Source organism: Leptinotarsa decemlineata, unplaced genomic scaffold (assembly GCF_025532065.1).
Source record: "Leptinotarsa decemlineata unplaced genomic scaffold, Ldec_3_MD MMD2_tig00026328_RagTag_RagTag, whole genome shotgun sequence".
Taxonomy (NCBI): Eukaryota; Metazoa; Arthropoda; class Insecta; order Coleoptera; family Chrysomelidae; genus Leptinotarsa; species Leptinotarsa decemlineata.
This window is the reverse complement of record NW_027412688.1, coordinates 19,709,557-19,727,636: the sequence shown is the minus strand read 5'-3', so window position 1 is coordinate 19,727,636 and position 18,080 is coordinate 19,709,557. Positions and strand designations below refer to the sequence as shown.

Below are 18,080 nucleotides of genomic sequence, written 5' to 3'. Positions count from 1 at the left end.
CAATCGATACAAGTAACACTGAAGTTTTGTGGGCTACCCCTATTGTGGTTTCTTTGAAGTCAAATGGCAGGTCGAGGATTTGTGCCGATTTTGAAGTCACCATAAATCAACATGTTCGAATAGATGAATAACCGTTACCTCATTTTGAGGACATTACAGCAAAATTATCTGGAGGGAGGCATTTTTCTAAAATCGATCTGAAGGACACATACCTTCAAATGGAGGTTCACCCAAACTTCCGTAAATATTTGGTAATCGCTACACATAAGAGCTATTTCACATACCGGCGATCACCATTCGGGATCAGTTTTGCACCATCACTTTTTCAACGAACCATGGATCAGATACTGGCAGAAATAGAGGGCGTAGGGATGACATACTGGTTACAGCACAGCAACAAATCTAACACAGCCCAGCGATTAAGGGAAGTTCTGCACCGCTCACAATCTGCAGGAATAAAAACCCAAAAATCAAAATGTGATTACATCTTACTTTTACATCGTCTTCTTAAAAACAGTGTAAAGTGAGAATGGTCGAATAGAGACACTGAAATATTTGAAAATTTAAAGCAAAGCCTGGCCTCAAATGACACCCTACTGCATTATGACCCTGGAAAACCCCTGGTTGCCAACAGTGGTGCAAGCAATGCAGGTGCAGGTGCCGTGCTATCACACAAATTTCGAGATGGAACTCTGAAACCAATTGTCTTCGCATCAAGGTCCTTCAGTGATGAAAAACTATACTCCACTATTGACAAAGGGGCCTTGGGATTAGTATATGCAGTTACCAAGTTTGACCAATACTCATATGGTCGAACATTCACCCTCATTACTTATCATAAGCCATTAGAGGATCGTCAGGCCTCAAAAATAGCAAGCAACCGACTCTTAAGATAGGTCATGATGCTTAATACTTATAATTTCGACGTGTTTCGTATCCTCCAGGAAACGAAAATTATCCTGCAGATTCACTTTCAGGCTGACCTTGAAAGAAACAGCAAAACATTCAGCAGTACCAAATTATGTGCGCTTATTACATCTGAGAGTACGGAATCTTCCTATGTGCAAACAAGAATTAAAAACTCAAACTGAAAAAGACAAAACTATTTCACAGGTTATAAAATATGTACCATCATATTGGCCCGACAAGAAAGACCTCTCTACCAACGTTATTCCTTTCTATAAAAAACGAATCTTTCAAAATCGGGCTTGAATAGTTATCTAAAACCAACTATTTTTTTAAATGTTTGCGGTAACCATACTTTCGTTCAATGCCTTGTATTCAAATTTATCGAATTTATAATTCAGTCTGGTATTCCTCGGGGTCTAGATTAAATCCGTTGCTTTTCGATTTTCATATAATTATCCATTCAGATATTTTTCTTTTCGGATGTTAGAAATTTTACCATGCGATATTATGTCTGAATGAGTGTACCAATCTTCTGAGATTCTGAGAGATATCTTTCCAAAATAAAAATTAGACTTCCTTTGAATCTTATCAAGTAGTGGCAATAAATCACCTGTTTATTTTCCGTAATATATAAATTATAAAATGATCTATTGACCGTACGGAATAGATTAATTTTCTCGTTTCAGCCACTACAATCCTCCAAAGCGTTAAGCTTCATATACAGATTATTTTACATCTTTACTCATTAATCACAAAATCAATACGGTTTTTCTGAAAGAATGTTGGTTGACTCGGTAATCAAAAATTCTGATAAAAAAAATGCACTTTCGTTTCGACATGTTTTAAAAATTCTTGACTGATTATCTCTTATCAGAGGTTACAAATGATATTTCAGATCAAATGTCATTTTCAATTATAAAATCGCCACTTCCCAAAATTATTTTTTACATTTTCAATATTGATTGAAGATAACAATTATTTTGCAAACAAATAACCTATAAAAATCGGAGTTTTTTGTTTTCCATTATCATTCATATGGAAGAAATTATTATCCTTATGAATATTCCTGAATTTTTTCATAGGAATATTTTGCTGCTAGAGAAACAAAGTATTTATGTACCGCGAAGTAGATGTTTATGGGAGACGACCATTTTACAATATAATGCCTAACGTAGACAAAACGTAGATTACAACCTGCAGAACGCAGCCCAAGAAGTTGATGATATAGCGGACTTCAACATGTTCAAAATATGTTTTTTCCGTTAACCAGATATCGCATCCCTACGAACGATAACCTTCAGAAGTCGAAACTTGTGCGAGCTAAGGACTAACGTGGTCTTACCTTTCAACGTGTGATTTCTAACACGGGTTGGACGATAGCAAGTGAAAATCGAAAGTTCAGCCTGGGGGTTGAACCATTCACTCACACATCGGCGATTGACTGAGTGAACAAACACCCACGTCGAACCGCCCGGCTACCGACCGACCGGTATGATAAATAAGAATAATCAAGTCGTTAATTATCTCAAGTTATGCGAATATTTGTAACAAACGGTCAAAAGAAACCAGCCGAAGAAGACTAAATTCTGCCAGAGAAGATGTTTTAAAAGTTACTTACTGGCACCGATTGATACAATAAACAAAGTTACATCATTATTTGGGGTAACTATTCCGTTACAATGCTTGCATTACTTTCAAAAACATTTTTCGTCCTACTTTCGGCTATTCAGAAGTCAAAGTTGTTAAAAAATCATTTGTTTAATGAATTCACTTCATGTGATAGAAACACGTAAAATGGCACCTTCAAAATTTAAGGTGCCTTTGAATTACAATTTTACAAGGGACTCTTTCATTAGTTCTGTTGACAATTATTCAAAATTGAATGCACTGCTGTCAAATTCATATGGGTATGGAACAAAATTGGAAATGTGACCATATTTATGTGACCTTTTATCCCATTATTTATGCCAACGGAGATTGGGAAAAAATTTGTTAGTTAACAATTGAATAACTTTTTGAAAAATAGTGATCCATTTTTTTTCTACGGGACTCAATTCATTTAAGTGTTAAGAAGATACTAGAATTTTTTTAAATTTTCAAAATGACATTTTATGATATAAAAAAATCATTTCTTTTGATTAACTCATGCCGTAACAGCCGCGCCGTAACGTCAAATGAAAATTATAAATAATGGAGATAGAGTTTTGGTAGTCGGGACTTTTTTATTGGAAATTTCCTCCTCCTTAACGAGTTGAAGAACCAGTTGAAGAAGCACTCTATTGTGAGATTTTCTCTGGACAGCTTGCAAAACCACGACACGTGTTTCGCTATACAATAGCTTCCTGGACAACTTACAAAACCGCGACACGTGTTTTCGTATACAACAGCTTTCTCAAGCGCTTTCATACTACAGTTTGAAAATGCTTTGTAAGCTACTTGAATAAGTTATGACTTTTCATCAAGTATCAATCAATTCTATCACGTATGAATTGCCGGTTTCATGTGAATTCGAGTGTTACCAGATATTTGTAGGATAGACACTTCAATTTTATATTTTGTAGAAAACTGCATTTTCCAATATACCTACGCCTGTGCAAAAAAGTGCACTTTGTGCCATTGAATCCATAAAGCCAGCAGTGAACATCTACCTGTTGTCAACTTCATTGCTCTTTGTTATTTGAGTGTTGACACGAGAAAAATGGAAATTATGAGGTAAATTGTACATTTCATTAAATTTCTTATTATATATAAATAGTAATTGGAGCAACAAATATTTTTTTCGACCCTAAATGCGCAAACAGTAAACAAATATTGAATGATACTTCAGATAGATCACAAGTTAGGTAAAAACCAAACCTGCGTTTGTCATTGTCAGCGTGAATATTTCCCATTCATCCCCTGTTAAAAATTGTCTTTCTACGTCTCTGTTAAATTTAGTGATTTAATGGGAATTGGTCATCTTTCGCTTGATTATGGGTTTCCATATGTTGCGTATCTCTACGCTAGCATGGCTGAATACATTTTAGGACAACATGTATGCGGCTTCTTTAAATTTCCTCACAAACCAGTGTTCCTTCCTGTGTATGATCTCAGCTTGAGACCACTCGAAGTTATGTTGATGGGTTCAAATATGCTCTGCTATCCCTGATTTGCTGGTTTCCCTTCGTTGTGTGTGTTTCTTGTGCTCGGCAATGCGAACGTTCAATGGCCTCTTTTTTTCACCGATATAGGATTTTTTGCACTCACAGGGTATCCAATATATGCAATTCTTGGAATCATAGTCCGCGTTAAGAGACCTGGTTTTCGTGGGGTTGCTACGGATAGTGTTTCTGGATCTGAAACAGGTTCTGATGTTGTACTTGGACCCAATTCTTCTTATTCTTTCTGATGATCCTCTGATGTAGGAAAGAGCAAACACTGGTTGTGACGGCTTCTCTTCCTTGCGAGGCGCTTGCTGTCTTTTAGCAAAAGTCTGTTCCACCATCACATTGGAAGACCATTTTTGATGATGTCTAATTTCTTCTCGAGACCTTCCTTCATATTACAGAGCCCGAAAGCACGGTCTAATAGAGTCTTGATGATTCCTCTTTTAATTCGATTGATGGTGGTTGAATTTGTGGTTCAGATACTGTCCCGTGTGAGTGGGTTTTCGGAATATATATGTTTCGCACTTAGTGTCGGTCCTCTTCACCAATACGTCTAAGAATGGCAATTCGTTGTGGACTTCCTTCTCCATTGTGACAGTGATGGAAGAAGGTCTTATGCTGTTGATGTGTTTCAGAAAGGCGTCTAGTTCAGTATTCCCATGGTTCCATATTATTAAGGTGTCGTTAACGTATCTCGACCAGACTCAGGGTTTCTTGTGGGCTTCAATGGCCAGAGTTTCAAACCACTCCATTGATATGTGGGCTATAACTGGTAAAAGTGACGATACCATTGGCAGTATTTCATCTTGTGTGAAGAGTTCGTCCTTCAAATGAAAATAATAGTTTCGTTCACAGCATTCTAGTAATTCCATAATTATTTCTATAGATAAGTTCGTTCTATCTTCAAGGATTTAAAAGACACTATTTATCATATAGTTTATTCGAAATCTACGTCATCCTTATTGCAATATGTTTTTATGTTCACTTATAATGGAAAATAAGAAATTCAATTAGTTTGTTAGACATACTGAGAGATGAAGTGTAATTCATTTTGGTTATTCGATGCTGAACAGAGGATAGATAATAATTTTGTTATCATTTTGATTTATATAGTTTGTTAACACGATAATTTTTTCAACTTCTGACTAGCACGTATTATTCAGTTTATTATAACCCACCAAAAATTCATACTTGAAAATACGAATTCTACCCAAAAATTGGTAAGTAAGATAAAAAGTGAATCTTGATAAGATCCAATCAGTTTTGAGAAAACTAGTTAGGGATTAAAAAAAGGTGTGAATTTTACAATTTTTTCAAATGTTTGTAGACTAAATTAGGAAAGGAATTTATTGATATATCTATTCCAGTGCCTTGATGTGACTATCATGGTTTCAATAAACTCTTTTTGTAGTTTTTTTTTTCTACTTTTACTTATTTTAAAGAAGAAAGTAATACAAATCATAAAATTATGAAACAACAAAAATCAATTGGCGCTCCGGTACGATTTCATTGATTCAAGTGGCGTATTTGCTTTTTCAGCTGCAGGGTTTCTGAAGAATGAACATATTTTTATAGCATTGGAATCAAACATTGTTGCATTGTAAATAATCTATTTCGTATCAGCAACAAAGATTTGAGTACGATACAAAGATTGAATATTTCTTTTATTGTTAACAAGTGAAGAATACCAAATATCCACATGGTTTCCTATCGATATTGAAAAATTCAACGATGGAAGAGATGAATTCAAAAACACTTTTATCAAGAAATACTACCTACTTCACTTTTTTCACATCAATTTGTATACGTTCATTTTTAGACTCATGTAACAAATTTAACTAAACCAAATATTTATTCTTATATCACTAACCTTGATTTCATTTCTGAAATAAATCCTTCCGATAATCGCAATCAATCACTGTCGTAAACTTCAATTAGAGAAACGCAATATGTGAATTGTTTTTGTCGAGACATGGAAAATAAATATACAGAGTGTTCCATTGCCAAATCCGTTGTTATTGATGCTACTAATTCGTTTAAATAGGCAAACTAGTGGCATTTTTAATGGTCTTCTGGATGCCGATAACAAAAACAATGACAGTCGCGTTTTCAAAATATTTCATAAAATTATTTTGTTTAAATGGAACACCATTTAATTGATAAGCTGCCTCATCAAATAAAAAATTCCAAATCTTTTCTTTTCATATAAAAATTAAATTACAGAATGGATAATAGGGACTTCACGAAATTTTTTTCATGATATAATGAATTTCAAGAAATAATGATATACATTTGATCAACTAAATTTCTGAATAATTTCATTTAAGTTATTCATATATTGCTATTGAGCACATATTTTAAATTTATGTATTCATTCTTTATTTTCTTTTTTCACATATGTTCATATACTTTGTATATGAAAATATGTGAGATGGTATATATCATTTACCTTGGCACAAGTTTTACTTCTCAAGGTTATTATCAATTTTTTAGGAGTTTGTTTATTAACGATGTATATATTATAAAATGTCAAGAATAAACTTATATTATTATTATTATATATTTTATTTCTTTCTTTCAATAATAAAAAAAAATTCTTTGTTTTTGCCGAATAAAAAGCTACAAAATATCGAGCAACACTACGTGTTGCTTTCAAGACAATTTGGCCATCAATTCTATCAATTATAGTTTCAATTTAATTTTTTAGTTCATCTACATTATTATGTTTCATTTTGTACACCTCATTTCCTAGAAATCTCCAAAAGTAAAAATTCAAAGGTGTCATGTCTGGTGAACGAGGAGGCCACTTAATCAGGACCATTTGTAGCAATCCATTTGATTCCAAAACAATCTCGCAAGGTTCTTTTTACGCCACTGAAATTATGTCCTGAAAATAGATCATCCGACGAGCCTCCAGATCAAGATCATCAAAAAACTCTTCCAACATTCTTGTTAATGAATTAATGTAACGGGATCCGTTCAAGAAACCATGGTGGAAAATAATTCTGCCTCTAAATAGACCACACCAAACATTAATACTAAAGGGTCTTTGTGAATTGTAAGCATGAACTAGAAATGGTCTACTCCAATAATGAAAATTCTTTCTATTATACATTCCACAATTTGAGAAATTAGCCCCATCGCTCCATATAATATTTCTATAGACGTTTGGATCTTGCCTGCATTTATTCATAAACCACCGACAAAACCCCAATCGTCTCTCAGAGTCACCCGGTTCTAGTGTTTGTACTGGTCTTAACTTATAGGGGGAAATCTTATGTTTCTTTAGAATTCGTTGAATAATTTGGTGGAATGTTGAGAATGTTTTTACAAATCCAAATGCATGATAAAATATAGGGTCATGAAAAGAAACATTTTATATGAAGTATTTTGAAACCGCTACTGTCAATTTTTTTGTTTTAGAAATCGAGAAGGCTACAAATGCTACTAGTTTGCCCATTTAGGGGAGATCGGGTATGGTTTAAATCTGTTTAAAATCTGTTTTTCCGTTAACCAGCTGTCGCACCCCTACGAACGACAACCCTCAGAAGTCGAAACTTGTGCGAGCCAAGGATTAACGAGGTCTTACCTTTTAACGTGTGATTCCTAACACGGGTTGTCGGTAGCAAGTGAAGATCGATCGTTCAGACTAGGGCTTGAACCACCGACCAACACGGCAGTCAATTCGAGTGAGTGAACAAAGCACCCACGCCGAACCGCTTGGCTACCGACTGGGTTGGTTGTCACAGCGGCCATATTGGAAAATTGAACGAACGAAAGAGTTTATCAAACAAAATCGAAGGATCGCAAGAGCAATTCCATCATTTTAACGTCACTTCAGTACACACTCACTCTGTGTGACGGAGATAGGTACATTTGTTTTTTTCAGGCGGCGAAAGTAAATTTTTGTGCATTTGTGTCGAGTTTCAAGAGTATACTATGATTTTTCGTAGATATATATTTTTTCATGTATTTTTGATGAGACATATGTGGTTCATGATATCACTATCCGTTTTTATGAATAGATATATTGATTCAGAGTTATTTTGGGGGTTATGTTTTGAAATGTGTTTTGGGACTCGTGGTCACATGTGACAACCGACGCCATGTATATTTGAGCTGCGTTTTTTGTTGGCTCTTTGAGCTTCTGCTGCATACAATTTTGTTTGTCTTAGAGAAAATGATAGAAATGTCATGGTATCATGACTGATCGACTAGTATTCACGCAGTAATACTGCGTGCTGCAAGATAAGTGATTTTGGGATTAATTATTATCGCAGTCTGACACTGTTTTGTGAAAAATACACTGTTGAAGAGATAAGCAACATGTTGTTATCAATATCATCAACAAAACTTAATTATCAAAGGCACAGGGAAATTTTCACCTACAAACAGAAAAAAGAATTCGAGAAATACATACTCACCTATATGGCTCCAAGTATTGAAGTTTTTTTATTTGAAGCAAATGTAAATATTCATTTGGATGTTTTTTATATCTCTCAGTTAGATAACTATGTGACTACCTGCCCCAGATACTGGGACAACCATCCCCGGTCCGGGGTCAAAAGTCACACTTTTTCTTTTCCATTGTTATAATTTCCGTTATGGATGATGTTGGAAATAAATATTTTCAAAAGAGTATGAAAACACTACTATTGATATACCTAAAAATATCATTGATAATTTATGAAAAAGGGCAATAAAAATACAAAAGACAAAAAATGTGAATTCCAAACCCGGTCTCCCCTAACCGAATTCGTAGTATAATAATTACGGTGTTGGCAATGGTGCCGACTCAATTTGGAACACCCTTTATATCCATGGAAAACACAAAATGAGGTTCTTGAGAAAAATACATTTCTATATATCCAATGGCTTCTGTGGGCGTGTCTTTATTCCGACACGTCTGAAGAAGCCGTTGTACGGCGAAACACATGTTGCGTTATTGTTAAACTGTTTAGTGAAAATCTCATAATAAAGTGTCTTTTTGAATGGTTATATGGTTATGACATCGAAACCAAAGTCCAATCGTCTTAATGGAAGAGCCCCGGAGAGCCAAGACCAAAAAAACACGCCACAGCTTTCTTCGATTACCATGGCGTAGTGCATCACGAGTGCTGGCTACATGGTAGGTCGTACTGTCACTGAGAATCATTATCTTGAAGTTAGGCGCCGCTTGCGAGAAGCAATACGAAGAAACGTCTGGTATTGTGGGAAAACAATTAATGGTTTTTGCATCATGATAATGCACATGCTCACTCGTCATTGCTTGCTCGTAACTTTTTGGCCAAAACCAACACTGTAATTATGCCTCGGCCATCGTATTCACCAGATTTGACCTCTGCGACTTTTTCCTGTTCCCAAGATTGAACCCATGAAAGACGGGTGTTTTGTGACAATTGAGGAGATTAAAACCCACATACCAAGCACATACCAAAAAGTGCATATCAACACTGCTTCGAGGATTAGAAAAAACGCTGGCAAAAGTGTATTATATCTGAGGAGGACTACTTTAAAAGGGACATAATATTGATGGATGGTATTGATGGATAAATACATATTTTTGGATAAATAAATATTTTTGGAAAAAAATGAATATTCACCTCATTTTTTGAACAGACAGTGTATTTTCACGAAACTTCTCAGTTACTGGGACAGCTTATTCATTCAGAATATAAACAGTCATTAGTAAAAATGATAACAATCAGTAATTTATTCACTTGAAGTATGTACCAATGGAAAATATTTTCTCAACACACCAGAAATAAATGGTTGATATAAAAAAATCTTCAACTCTCAATCATTTTTTTAAAAAACGAAATCAATGTAATTTGAGTTGAAATATTTATTGCTTTTGACTAGGGAGATTAATATTAATGTTTTCATATCTCTTATTAGGTTGAATTCAATGAAATGAAAGAGTTTTTCGTAGATTCAATTGAATTCTCCCAAAAACGACAATTTTCCCAAATTGCACCAAAAATTAAGTTGAAGAAGCGCAAGTCATTAGAATACGCTTTTAACGCTACAGAAATTTCGAATAAATTCATTTAAAAAAATATGTTAAACGAGTTAATTTAAAAAAAAATTATGTAGATAATGTACTGAAAACTAAAAAATAATTCAGAAGGTCCTAGGTAGCAATCATCACACCACTCTCCTCAGCAATACGGTATTGATCAGATAAAAAAAATAATAAAATCGTTGGGCATAGTGTAACCTGAGTAAATACTTCGCCCAACGATTTTATTTATTTTTTATCTGATCAATACCTTAGATTGCTGAGGAGAGTGGTGTGATGACTGCCAACTAGGACCTTCCAAATTATTCTCTATATTTTAGTACATTATCTACATCATTATTTTCTTTCTTTTTCAATAAAACCGTTCAACATAGAATTTTTTTACTTATTTTATTTTCAAATTTTTAGTTTCTAATCCTTCTCATTCTGTTTAGTTCATTTAGTGCCTCAGTATTACAAGGTAATATATAATCCGCCATTTTGAAACTGCGGCCATCTTGAATTTGCATCTTTTTCAAAGTGTACTACTATTCTACTAGTCTAGCCCTAATATTTGATACCCATATTAAGGTACTTGTGAAACAATATGTAATCCATCGTGGATTTACAATGTTACGGTCGGCAACAGGCGGACGGCGGTCCGTTTGCTGATCGCGAAAAGTCAAACATCGGACCACCAAATATTGTAATATTTTATATACCAATTAAAAAAATCAATCCTTATATAAGGTATACTATACCTATATTAATTGAAGTAATATTTTCAAGCCACATAGAATTCAACTAAGTATGTACTCATTTTATTTCAAGTTGCCTAGTCAACCTGTTTTACAAGTACCTACAACTGATATGGTTTTATTAGTTTCCTATCTACCCTGTGTATGATGTGTGTTTGTGCGCGCTTGCCACTATTTTGTTTTGTTGAAACAATCGCGAGCGAATATCAAAATCAGGGTGCGAGCGTGTGGGTGGGGGAAGCAAACTGTCAGTAGTAGCGCAAACCGCGGAGCAACCATTCATTTGTTTTGTGATTGTTCGCGTTTTCATAATATTTTTGTACCTATGCTAATATGGATTCTAAAAAGCGTGAAGTGGACAGTGAAAATAGGAGGTTTCTGGGAGAATGGACTGAACAATATTGTTTTGCGCTGCCCAATAGACCTCAAGCGGTTTCAATGTGCCTTATATGCAATAAAACTGTCGCTATTGTTAAGAGTGATAATTTGAAGCGACACTACGAAACAACTCATCAGCAAATCCACAAAAACTTTCCTCTTGGCAGTAAGGCTTGTAAAGAAAAACTTCAACCTCAGTTCTCACAAAAAAAGCACAAAATTACTAGTTCGTTGCATAAGCAAGCAAGAAAAATCCACAGAAGCAGCGCTACATGTGTGCTGCACGCTTAGTAAACAGCAGAAAAGAAAAAGATGTTGTCGCTGCATTTCAAAGTATTTCATTATCAACGAGAAGTAATACACGAAAAACGGAAATATTTGCTGCTGATATTAAAAACACTCTTCTTGAACTTCTGTAAAAGGCACCTTGCTACGCCATAGCACTTGATGAATCATGTGACATTGTTGATGATGAACAAATGACTATTTTCGTAAGATTTCTTGATATTGAGTATCAGATTTTTAGGGAAGAGTTGCTAGCAATATTGCCGTTGAAAGGTTACACTCGAGAAGAAGATTTATTCAAGGTCATTGATGAATTTATTACGAAATCTAACATTAGTTAAGATAAAATGGTGTCGTCGCTTTCAACTGACGGGGCCCCAGCAATGATTGGCAAAGAAAAAGATGTAGTAATGACAATCAGGGATAAAATCGTATCAGTGCATAATTCACCAGGAAGCCCTTTGTGGAAAACTTAGTGCTACACTGAAAGAAGTGATGGACAGCTTGGTCAAGTTGATTAATTTTATGAGATCTCATTCTGCTCTTCAGCACCGACATTTCAAGGAGTTTCTTTCTGACAGCGTATTCTGACGTAACTGCAACACCACAAAATATTCGTTGGCTAAGTAAAGGTCAAGTTATTGAAAGTTTCTGGCTGATGAAAAAAGAAGTAACCTCTTTCTTGCAAAACTTAGATACGGAGGGAGCCAGAAAGCACAAACAAGCGTAATATGCTGGTCGTGGCTCAACACAGAATCACAAGGAAATGGAAAATTAATATGTGATCTGATACAAAACGTGTCTGCTATTCGTCGCAAGCTGGATATCTTTGAAAAAGATATTGCAAGACAAGAATTTATTCATATTCAACGAAAGTCATTTTTTGTGGAGGAAAGTCAGTTTTTCATCTACCTTTTTTTTGGGTATTTGTTACCTTCCACAATCTGAAAAAATATAAAAATTATAATGGAGGACTTTATATACAAGTGTAGAAGGGCAAACTTTTTAGTTTACCCCGATAAGTTACTGCGTAAAATCAAAGTATTTTTCACAAAGAAAAATGTTCGATTTATCAGTAACTTGTCGTATTTAACAATTTTGCCTATCATTATAATTTTTATATTTTTTCAGATGGTGGAAGGTAACAAATACCCAAAAAAAAGGTCGAGGAAAAAAATGTATTCATATTTCGATAATTCTTTAATATAAAAAGAACTCTGAAGGGGAAATTGCAGTGTTTGTAAAATTTCTGGCCGATCTTAGGAACGAATTTGCTACAAGATTCCAAGACTTTGCAGAGATGGGCAGGCTATCTTTGTTTTTTAAATCGTCATTTGAAGTTGATGTAGCAGTAAAATAGACAGATGTGGCTACCAAAGGCATCACTTCGAATAGAGATATGTGTGATTGATGACTTGTTTACTTTATGGTAATTCATGATCACTTAAATGAAATGAAATGAAAATGAAAATGAACGCTTTCGTTTAAATACCACTGGAAAATTTTATTTTACGACCGGTTTCGGGTTTGATTCCATTATCAAGTATAAAACTCACCACTGGAAAATTTTATTTTACGACTGGTTTCGGGTTTGATCCCATTTAAAACTTATCACTGGAAAATTTTATTTTATGACCGGTTTCGGGTTTGATCCCATTATCAAGTAAGGTTTCGGGTTTGATCCCATTATCAAGTATAAAACTTACTTGATAATGGGATCAAACCCGAAACCGGTCGTAAAATAAAATTTTCCAGTGGTATTTAGACAAAAGTATTTTTATTCATTTCATTTAAGTGATCAAATAGAGATAATTGATTTGTAAGATTTGTAAGAAAATGTGTCTTTGCAAATATATTAAACGGTATCCACTGAAGAATTTTGAACCAATCATGTTCCAGAAAAATATGAAAATTGCAAGAAACTAGATATAAATTTGGCCACTGTTTGGCTCGACATATGTATGTGAAACATTTTTCTCACAGAAAATTTTTTTTGAAAACAAATATCGCTCGAGATTAATGGACGCCCACCTAGAAGACACACTTCGAATTTGCTGTTCCTCTCGAGAACCAAACTATAAAAAACTGGCTCAAGACCGTTAGTGTACTTTTTCACATTAATTTTGAGTCTTGTGTTTTATAATTCAGAATTTGATTCAATCAGTTGTTTTTTCTGGACCTCGTACAAATTTTCCCACAGTTACCGGACCCCACCTAAAACTACTTGCCGTCTCCTGAATAGAATTTATTAAATTTCATCGTCATCAAAACTAAATGTATGTAACGATCAATCTGTCAGCAGAAAGGGGGTCAAACTTCAATTAGTGAATTTGACCCAAACAAACAAACAGGGCCAAAATAAAACCGTTTAATAAAAATGATATATTTGGAGAAAAAAAATTTACACTAATCTCAATCTGCTTAAGACAAATTTAACAAAATATTCAAATGAAATTTCGGCATTGTCATTTGAAGATATTTTGATATGACTGAAAGTAATTGAAACATTTTGGAATCATCACCTGTTCTTTTCATATATTTTTTTAATAGACAACAATTAGATATTATTGGAGGAAAGTCCGTATTTACATGATATTCTCCCTAATTATATTTGAATTTGGGTAACCATATACCTAATCTCGCATATAACTGAATCAGTCTTACTCGGAAAATTACAATATTTCATATACGAATTTTTCCAAATCAAAATGGCTTTTGCACGATGTAACAACATAAATATATTCTAGGGCGATATAGTTTCAAACTGTATGTCTGAAAATAAAAATAATAGTTTGCCAAATATGTTTGACAATTCGAAAGTTCTTCTCAAAATTTCGTTTTATAAATAATAGCGTGAAAAACTTTGGAAGAGGATATAAATTACTTACTTGTTTGGGTTTCACTATCGATCTCTCTAAAACACTAGCTAGCAAGAGTACAGAGTAACTAAGACCAATTGATAAACTTTGAAAATTCTTCTCGCTAGGAGTCTGTAAACCAGTTAAGAAATACACTACTCGTAGAGGGAATACCCAATAACCGCAGGGTTTTAAACTTTTTGCATTCCCGCGAAGCGATACAAGAGCTTGATTAATCGAATGTTATTTGAACGAACATTAAAGTATGTTATGGTTCCCGTTTCAGAGAATCACTGTGACTGTCGAGTTATTTGAAACATCCACCGGTGTTTCGTAGTTTGTTCGAATGATGAATGAAAACAATTCGACATCGGTTTTATTTAACTCTCGGATGTTTTGAGAGCGAGGGATCGCGATTACACCAGCGATTGGTGAATAGAAACGGAAGGAAAAGAATGGTAATGATACAATTTATAGGTAGGTACGGCTATTGTGTTGGCAAACACCCATTTAGAGGTGAATTTTATGTAGGTATATAGAAATGTATATATTTATGTAATAGGTCATATCAGCAAAATTTCAATTAATGGAATTTGAATAATTTTTGATAGTCTGCTTCTCAATCAGGGCCGTAGCGAAAAGAAAAACCAAGGGGGGGAATCCAAATTTTCCCAACCCAACCAGCAAAATTTCCCAACTTTCGAAGAAATGAAAGCTGAGGGATTAGTTCTACTATAATATATTAATTTTCTTACTCAGCTATTCAAAGATTGGCTGAATGCTAATGCCCGTTAGGGTATGCACAAAAAAATAATAAATTTTGGTGATTATAAAAATAATAATGGGAAGTTGAAGGTGATTGACAATGTTTCATGATGAATTTCACTAGTTCGGACTTCCATTGTCTACTATATAAAATGATTTGAAATCCCTGAAACAACTAAAAAAGAATAATTGAAAATGAATAGCTGAAAATCAATTATATTAAGCAAAATAAACCTGAAATGAAATAATAGTGAAATAAACTACAAGTAAAAATATAACAATTGAATAAATAAAAACAAAATAAAAATAAAGGAATGAAAAAAGAAAATGAAAATAAAAAGTGTAGAGATTCCCAGTCACGTTAGTTCACAACGTTTCGATTGTTAGTATCTACAATCGTCTTCGGGTGATGACTGGACTGATTCCTCCGAGAGATGACTATTTATAGGTCGTTCAAACACTTTCACTTATCCCTGCTTTCCATTTTCCGCTTCACTGGTTCCGTGGGAGATGACCGTTTTGGCGGGAGTTGGCCATTTTTCGCTTGATGATGGGTTTCCATATATTGCGTATTTCTACGCTGACCTGGCTGAATACGTTGTTGGACAACATGTATGCGGCTTCCTTGAATTTTCTCCTAAACCAATGTTCCTCTCTGTGCAAGATCTCAGCTTGGGATCACTCGATGTTGTGTTGATGGGTCCAAACATGGTCAGCTATTCCTGATTTGCTGGTTTCCCCTCGCTGTGTGTGCTTCTTGTGCTCGGCAATGAAAACATTCAATGGCCTCTTAGTTTCACCAATATAGGATTTTCCGCTCTCACAGGGTATCCGGTAAATGCAATTCTTGGAATCGCAGTCCGCGTTCGGTGGCCTGGTTTTCGTGAGGCTGCTACGGATAGTGTTACCGGATCTGAAACAGGTTCTGATGTTGTACTTGGAACCAATTCTTCTTATCCTCTCCGATAATCCTCTGATGTAGGGAAGTGCAAACACTGGTTGTGACGGATTCTCTTCCTTGCGAGGCTCCTGCTGTCTTATTGTTAAGTTCCAACTTCGAAATCGAAATTTCATTAAATTCCGAGATTCCAACATTAAACATTAATGAGTTTTATTTTTAATGAAATTTGCTGGGGCCCTTCCACGCTATCGTATGTTATTTGAAAATGTGTTAAAAAAAGTGCATTGTTCGAAAGATTTCCAAAACGAAATGAGTAGTTCTGGAAATTGAATACTTGATAAAAATAAAGATTTTCAAAAAGAAAGTTTCTGGCGGAATATTTTTATTAGTAATCAACAGTTTATTCAGTCGTTAAGTATCAATTTTGAATAATCATTTCAAAACTCATGATTTTTTTATGTATTTTTTTTTACATTCACAAATATCGTTGCATCTACCACTAGGGTTAGTATATATATATATATATATATATATATATATATATATATATATATATATATATATATATATATATATATATACATAAACACTGACATAAAAACTTGGCAAGTTGACTTGGGGGTCACACCAATAGGTGGTTCCACTTATGTTTCGCTTGCGTTTACGCAGCTATTTTTATCAAATTCGACGAAAAAACTCAAGAAAAACGTATTAGCATCTTTAAAAAATCAAGAATCTCGTACAAGCAGTGCCGTGGTTAAATCATTTTTCACTTTACATATTAACGTCATTTCGGTAATAATGTCATGAGTTATGTCATCCTTTAACAGGTAAATAAATCAAAAGTAAATAGGTTGTCCCCCTTATTTTGAATAATGTTGCAGAATAGCCTGAATCAAACCATTAAGGGATTTCACTAGTTCGGACTTCCATTGTCTACTATATAAAATGATTTGAAATCCGTGAAACAACTAAAAAAGAAGAATTAAAAATGAATAGCTGAAAATAACAATTATATTAAGCAAAATAAACCTGAAATGAAATAATAGTGAATTAAAATACAAGTAAAAATAGAACAATTGAATAAATTAAAATAAAGAAATGAAAAAAGAAAATAAAAATAAAAAGTGTAGAGATTCCAAGTCACGTAGTTCACGTAGTTTACGTAGTTCACTACGTGAACTATGTGAACTACGTGAACTATGTTATATTTTTACTCGTATTTTAATTCACTATTATTTCATTTCAGGTTTATTTTGCTTAATATATTTGTCATTTTCAGCTATTCATTTTCAATTATTCTTTTTTAGTTGTTTCAGGGATTTCAAATCATTTTATATAGTAGACAAGTCCGAACTAGTGAAATTCATCATGAAACATTGTCAATCACCTTCAAACAAACATAAAGGGATAATTTTTTCATCTTATCGTATTTGTATAGACGCTTTTATCAGCTGTTCAATCTGATAAAAACATCAAACTTGGAGGAAAAAAGTGACGCACAAAGATTTTTTACCCCCTTTGTCGCCACTGAGAGGACTATTCGCAATGTGGTCAATACATTCGAGTCCACTGGTTTAGTAAACGATCGACCAACACCCCTACATTAACAAAACATAAGGTTTGTTCTGGTTCTAACATCCGAAACTGTTTGGAAAATGTGCAATACATGATGCGTAGAAGCAAAAAATCTCGAACAGTCCGAAATAGTCTCGGACACTTGGTTGAACCAGAATGCATTTTGTGGAGACCACTGTGTCTCCTATCGTATATATGAAGAGATGAAAAGAAAATACTGTTGATCATGTCTATTTTGTTATGTAGCGTATCCTTGTAGTCAGTTCAAATGTTATCTAACCTCAATCATCAATTACTTAAATCAAATAAATAAAAAAACATCCTAGAAAATAGCCCAAAGAAATGTTCACGTGAATGCGCATTAGCAATGGGAACAGTTCTCAACAGTTCAGCCTCGGGAGCAAGAACGATTCGGGATGGTTAAAGACAGTTTAGGATCATTTCGCAGTCGAAACCAGAACAGAGGATTCATCAATCCGAACATATCTTCAATAAACCAGA

General features: G+C 34.2%; 2 protein-coding genes across 7 annotated transcripts in view; one reads left to right on the top strand and one right to left on the bottom strand.

Annotated features, from left to right (window-relative positions):
- The window catches only part of LOC111515562 (organic cation transporter protein-like), a 244,514-nt gene that overhangs the window by 145,320 nt on the left and 81,114 nt on the right, over positions 1–18,080 (top strand). The gene's annotated exons all lie outside the window — the stretch shown is intronic.
- Positions 1–18,080, bottom strand: part of LOC111511319 (organic cation transporter protein) — a 98,592-nt gene that overhangs the window by 76,655 nt on the left and 3,857 nt on the right. The window contains exons 1-2 of one of the 4 annotated variants that reach the window (XM_074182798.1): positions 14,366–14,698; positions 285–447 (exon numbers count right to left, since the gene is read on the bottom strand). The exons of 1 other annotated variant lie outside the window; for it this stretch is intronic. In XM_074182798.1, coding sequence (XP_074038899.1) covers positions 285–297 — 13 coding nt within the window. In that variant the 5' untranslated portion in view covers positions 298–447; positions 14,366–14,698. Of the gene's footprint in view, positions 1–284; positions 448–14,365; positions 14,699–18,080 lie in introns of those variants that run through there. 2 more of the 4 variants (XM_074182796.1, XM_074182799.1) reach the window with 2 other exon arrangements.